Source organism: Procambarus clarkii, chromosome 7 (assembly GCF_040958095.1).
Source record: "Procambarus clarkii isolate CNS0578487 chromosome 7, FALCON_Pclarkii_2.0, whole genome shotgun sequence".
Lineage (NCBI taxonomy): Eukaryota > Metazoa > Arthropoda > Malacostraca > Decapoda > Cambaridae > Procambarus > Procambarus clarkii.
In genome coordinates, this window is record NC_091156.1 from 41,941,312 (window position 1) to 41,947,743 (window position 6,432).

General features: G+C 44.5%; 1 protein-coding gene across 1 annotated transcript; it reads right to left on the reverse strand.

Moving 5' to 3' along the window:
• Positions 1-624: 624 nt before the first annotated feature.
• LOC138358112 (period circadian protein-like) lies at positions 625-1,092 on the reverse strand. Its single transcript, XM_069315617.1, has one exon. The coding sequence runs from the start codon at positions 1,090-1,092 to the stop codon at positions 625-627; it is 468 nt and encodes a 155-aa protein (XP_069171718.1).
• Between the last annotated feature and the right edge of the window lie 5,340 nt (positions 1,093-6,432).

Consider the following 6,432-nt stretch of genomic DNA (forward strand, 5'->3'; position numbering starts at 1 on the left):
TGGTTACCCGGAGATTGCGCTGGCTTGTGATATGTTCTCTGTCCCTGTGTTTGAAATTTATGGGGTCGAGTTGGTAACGGCCTGCAGGGCGATTGTAAAGTTCACAGAGGAGGTGGCGTATCGCTATCGCGATTTTCTCCGGCGATACGAGGGGCGGACACTACCCCTGCCGGATGGTGCGGGCACTGTAACCCTCTCTGATAGAAGTGGTGTACTTACTTACATCAATGTGCATGGGGCTCCCTTGGAGTTTCCAGAGGCTCTGCTACGGCGGTATTTCGGCCGGTTTGGCGCGGTAATTAGTGTGAGAGTGAATGTGGTGTCTTCTAGTCCTCTTAAGGGTGTGAGGTCTAACATTCGAACCCTGAGCATGAGACTCCGGGCGGATATTCCGTCCTCTGTGCGCCTAATGGGGTACAACGTTCGGGTGTTTTACGCCCGCCAGCCGCGGACATGTTATCGTTGTGGTCTTTTGAGCCATCAGGCTGCTGCCTGTTCTGCGCCTGCCGTGGCACCAGTGAATCTCTTCAATGAGGAGGATTTTCCACCACTTCCTGTGGGGGATGATTCGGTGGATGTGGACATCTCTTCGGCTGAGGAGGTGCCCTCTGTTTCAGCTGTTGCTCAGCCTGTTGCGCCCCCTGTTGTTGTCACCTCTCCACCGGTGGTTGTGTCCTCACCTGGTGCTCCGCCTGTTCCAGCTGGTGTTCCTGCGCCTCTTCCGTCTGCCGTTCCTGAGCCTCTTCCGTCTGCCATTCCTGAGCCTCTTCCGTCTGACAGCTGCTCGGGCCCCTCGTCTTCCTGTTCTTCCTCTGCTGAGTCTGTCCTGATCCCTGCACCCTCGCCGTCTGTGCTGGGTGATGGGGTGGCTGCGGTGCCTCCTGCTGTGTGTGGTTCGGTTCCCCCTGTGGTAGAGGCTGCTGCCGTTCTGCGTCGGGAGTCGGTTCGTCCGACTGGTGGTGCGCGTGTTTCTGGGTCCGCTTCCGGCTCTGACGATATCCGGCCGGAGCCCAAACGTTCCAGGCGTTCGTCTACGGCCTGGGCTGATATTGGGGACTTCGGTGACTGTGGGTCTTCTAGTGTTGACGGCATGGATCCGGCTGAGTCGTTGTCTATGCGGGTGGTGGTGGCGGAGGTTCATGTGCCTGCTGGTGCTGATGCCCGTGTCTTGGGTGTGTCTCCTGTTTCTTCCCCATCAGGGGGTTCTCCGCTATGGGGTGTGGTGGCTTCAGCTGCCAGGGATGGTGCGGATGCTGGTGCTGTGCATGGCCTGGTGGTGACTTTACGTAAGGATCCGCCCCGCCATGATTCCCTGCAGTCGTCTGGTGGTTTGCCCGTGGCCGCTGCTGCCCCTGTGGTGATGCCCTCTGTCCAGCCCCCTCCTGCGTGCTTTGAGCACCTGAAGGCCCGGGTTGCCGAGTTCCTGCTGCTTGCCCGGTCGGAGGATTTTTCTGATGGACGGGTTCTGAGTTCATGGGATAGGGTGGCGGTTACTCGCGTCTGGAGGGACACCGTGTGGGTTCCATGTCTGCGGGTGTTTGTTGCCGGGGTTCTGCTCCGCATGGCACCCCCGGTGTTGGGTCGAGCCTCCTGGACGACGTGCCTGGTTTGGGAGGCGTTCAATATGCGGTTCCCACCGGACAGGCTCACGGGCCTACATGTACACTTACCGTAGTTGTTGTTTTTGTTGTTAATCATGGCTTGTTGTGAGCTGTGCGTATTGTCTTGTTTTGTGTTTTATTCTCGGTCCTTAAAGCCAATGCATGTATGTTGTTGTGTTTGGTTTGTTTGATTCTTATTATTGTTTATTTTGGCCTCGCCCTTTGGTTGCAGGGCGGATAGTATAGGTATATTTTGTTTCATGCAGTGTTTTTTGTTTTGAGTTGTTACTGTGCTTGCTTGTTTGCCATTGTATAATGTTTTGTCTTGATGTATGCTGTATTTTTCTATGAGTTTATCATGTTTGTGTTTTGTTGTACTCTGCTGTCGGCCCTTCTGGCCGGTGGTCTCTTGTTTTATTTTGTTCTGTTATGTTTTCTGTGTTTTTATTGTATTTCAATTGCATGCTTTGCATGTAAAAATAATAGTATAAAAAAAAAAGAAAAAAAAAGAAAAAAAAAGAAAAAAAAAAACTTAAGTTCCAGCATGTTTCTTGATGTTGTGTTTTCTTCTCGGTCCTTCAGGCCAGTGCATGTATGTTGTTGTGTTTGTACCTGTTTTGTTGTCTTGTTTGTGTGGTTTGCTTGTTTATTATTATTGTTTATTTTGGCCTCGCCCTTTGTTTGTTACGGATCGGATGGTTTGGTGTGAGTGTTTTTTTTCCTGTATTGTTTCTGTGCTGAACGTTTGACCTGGTGTTTTCATACTGCTTTACCTGTTGTACGTGTTTGTTCTTTATGTTTTGTTTGAAATGTATTGTGATTGTCCTGTTATGTTTTCCTGTTATGCCTCTTGATGTATGTTTTGTTTTCTGCAGGTTTTGTTTTGTGATGTTACTGTGATTGCTAGTTTACCATTGTATTATGTTTTGTGCCTTGTTGTATGCTATATTTTTCTATGCATTTATCGTGTTTGTGTTTTGTTGTGCTATGCTGTCGGCCCTTCTGGCCGGTGGTCTCTTGTTTTATTTTGTTCTGTTCTGTATTCTGTGTTGTTTTTATTGTATTTAACTTGCATGCTTTGCATGTAAAAATAAAACTAAAAAAAAAAAAAAAAAACTTAGGAAAAAATTTGTTGGTTCACCTGTGTGCCAATGGAGGTCACTTCTGTGTTTCGTTTGGCCAATCAGAGAGCAGCAACATTTTTCATATTGAAGATTTAGCGCTGGCTTATCGGAGCTCTACTGCGTCCTATTTACGTCGAATTTTCTTATAAAATTAGTATATTTCGAAGTAAAACAATGTTTTTTCAACTTCTACAGCCAGCACCGACATTGTAGTAAACAAATATGTTAAATATGTTGTTTACCTACGTAATTCTAAGAGATACTGTGTAGCTGTCCTTGTTGCTCGGAAGATGCGCTGACAATTATTGTATATATTTACTGAATTTACCCAAGGGCCACTAACTATCTAGTAGCCTCGAAGAGGACAGAAAGCCGGCGGCTTGTTAAAATATATTGTTTCCATGATTCAGTGCTTGCCTCTTGTGAAAACCGCGAAGAGTTGTTTAGTCAGAGTTGATTAGTTTTTTGTATTGAGTCTGGTATTTTCTAAATTGATTCCATGTACAGTATGTCTAACCATCCTGTGAGATGGGAGTATTAGATAAACTTATAGCTAGTTTTTTATCTACACTGTGCAATATTCCATATAGAATAGGGTAGCAGCACATTGCTGTGTCTACCTAATCTTCTTAATAAAAAAAATCAGCAATAAAGATTTTAAATTATAGTTTGTATTATTACAAATACAGTACTGTATTATCCTTATTAAATCATGTTGACCATGGATCATTAAGATCTCATGTTGATATGTAATCATATTTCTTTTGGACTGCTAATCCATGCCAATCATTCATTAAATTGTGAATTATGTCTCAATTGTTCACTTCCTTGGATATACTGTACAGTACAAAAAGATAGGATAAAAATAAACCAGTAATATTTCTTTCATTATATTTTTCATTTAAATAACTGCATCAATATTTTTACAGCTGACAGGATTTGTTTTACCATACAGGTGCATTATTTGTTAAAAAAAAATTGGTTTATTGTTACACACAATGGTGCTACATAGCCTTCCCAGCTTGGTGCCTTCTTTTAATACTTACTGATTAAAAAATAAATAATAAATAAATTTATTCAGGAAAAGTACCTATAGTTGATTTACAAACATAATGTTGGATTTATAGACAGAGCTAGTACATACAATACCTAAAGCCACTAATACTCATAACATTTCGGGGAAGGTGTGGGGGAAAAACACAGACTAAAACTTAATAGTAATCGGGATTAGGTATAAATTGTGTTGAAAGAAGGAATAAAAAATACAAAAAGGGGGGTTAACATAGCATAAATCAGCAATTGCACATGTTGGAGAACAGCGCTGTTTAAAAAATAGCAAGACATTGGTTGATATTTAGGAGGTAAGTTAGGTTACAGGGAGTTAATTAGGCAGTATTAGGTTTAACTCTTAAACTGGTTGAGAGAGGTACAGCCTTTGACATGATTCGGGAGGTCATTCCACATTCTGGGTCCCTTGATTTGTAGAGCACTTCTAGTTTGGTTACACACAGTCAAATTGTGTAACAGGAAGAGGTCTTGGACACAAATTTGTTCCATGCTAAATGTAAAGGAATCAGCTGAGTATTACTCAAATAAAATAAGTTGCCTCAGCTTATAAGGTAAATAAAATAAGCATTTCTCAAATAAGTAGCTGCCTCACCTCACTGCCTTACTGCTACATAGCCTTCCCGGCATGGTGCCTTCTTTTGATAATTACTTGTTCCACACCCAAATTGTATAACAGGAAGAGGTCTTGGACCCCTACTTCCCTCTCTCTTTTTTAATAGTCTATATAGTCATAATTATAGCTTTAAGTATTCAATGAATAAAGTTTTTTACATTTTTACACTTCTCCTTACCTAACATCATTTGTGCAGCATATTTTTATTTTATGTCTCACCCAGATTTAATTTCAAAATAAAACCAAACTAAATAAATTAGAAATGGGTATGTATAGCTAAGGTACACCCTTACTACTAGGTGAACACGGGCATTTGGTGATAGTAAATGATCCCATCAGGCAGGGCTCATCAACGTCTCTCATATTTCATGTTCACCAGTGTTTATTTACTTAATAACTACAGGTATAATATCTTGCTATTATAAAACTAATTCTACTATCATAAAAGACATATTTACTTTAAGTTTCAAGCAGAGAATGCATATATAACTAACACGAAGGACTCCTCTTCACTAGATTTAATTTTTATAATCTTTTGTTTATGTTCCAAAATCTTAAAATCGATCCCAGTGTTATGTAGTAGAGAAAAATTGAGTTATATCCAGTTTATGTAATGCTACGAGTGGTCGACACCACACTTAGATCTTGGAATGAACTTACGAAGGTTTTTCCACTTAATGTTGCTACCTGAATACCGCCGTAGCCGCCACGAAGGCACTAAGAAGGAAAACATTCTTAGCTAAGAAGAAAAACCTTCGTAAGTACCTTCCTGAATCCGGCCCCAGGCTACTACACGACGCCACTACACCAGGCTACTACACCACGATACAACACCAGGCTACTACGCCATGGTACTACACCAGGCTATTACACCAGGCTGCTACACCACGCCACTACACTAAACCACGCCATTGCACCATGCCACTCCAACACGTCACTATACTACACCATGCCACTACACCATGGTACTACAGCAAGCCATTATTCCAGGCTACTACATGCCACTACACCACGTCACTACACCTGGATACTACACATCGCCACTAAACCATGCCACTACACCAGGTTACTACACCACACCACTACACCAGGTTTCTACACTAGGCTACTACACCACACCACTACACCAGACTACTGCTCCAGGTTACTACACCATGCCACTACACAACACCACCTCACCATGCCACTACACAACACCACCACACCACGCCACTACACCAGGCTACTACACACCACTACACCACGGTACAACACCACACCACTATTCCAGACTACTACATTAGGCTACTACACCATACCACTGCACCATGCCACGCCTCTACACCACACCACTACACCAGGCTACTACATGCCACTACACCACGCCACTATTCCAGGCTACTACACGCCACTACACCACGCCAATACACCAAGCTACTACATAAGGCTACTACACCAAGCCAACACACGCCACTACACACCCCTACACGCTATTACACGCCGCTTCACAACCCTACATGCCACTACATCACGCCAACACACATCACTACACGCCCCTACACGCCTCTACACAACCTTACACGCCACTACACCATGCCAACACACGCCATTACACACTCCTACACGCCACTACACGCCACTTCATGCCGCAACTCGCGACTACACGCCAACACACGCCCCTACCCGCCACTACATCCCCTACATGCCACTACATCCCCCTACACACCCTACACTCCACAACACCACGCCAACACATGCCACTACACGCCCCTACACAACCCTGTTTGCCACTATACACCACTGCACAACCCTGCACGCCACTACTCTCCCCTACACGCCCCTTCGCCTCTACACATCCCTGCACGCCTCTACACACCCCTACATGCCACAACACCACGCTCCTACACGCCCCTACACGCCACTACAGACCCCTATACGCCACAACACCATGCCAACACACGCCCCTACACAACCTTCCATGCCACTACACGCCCCTACACAACCTTGTATGCCACTACACGCCACTATACCGGCACCCCCCAACACC

Excerpts from the sequence above, each read along its gene's own strand:
- LOC138358112 (XM_069315617.1), bottom strand. The coding sequence starts at position 1,092 with ATGCCGTCAACACTAGAAGACCCACAGTCACCGAAGTCCCCAATATCA.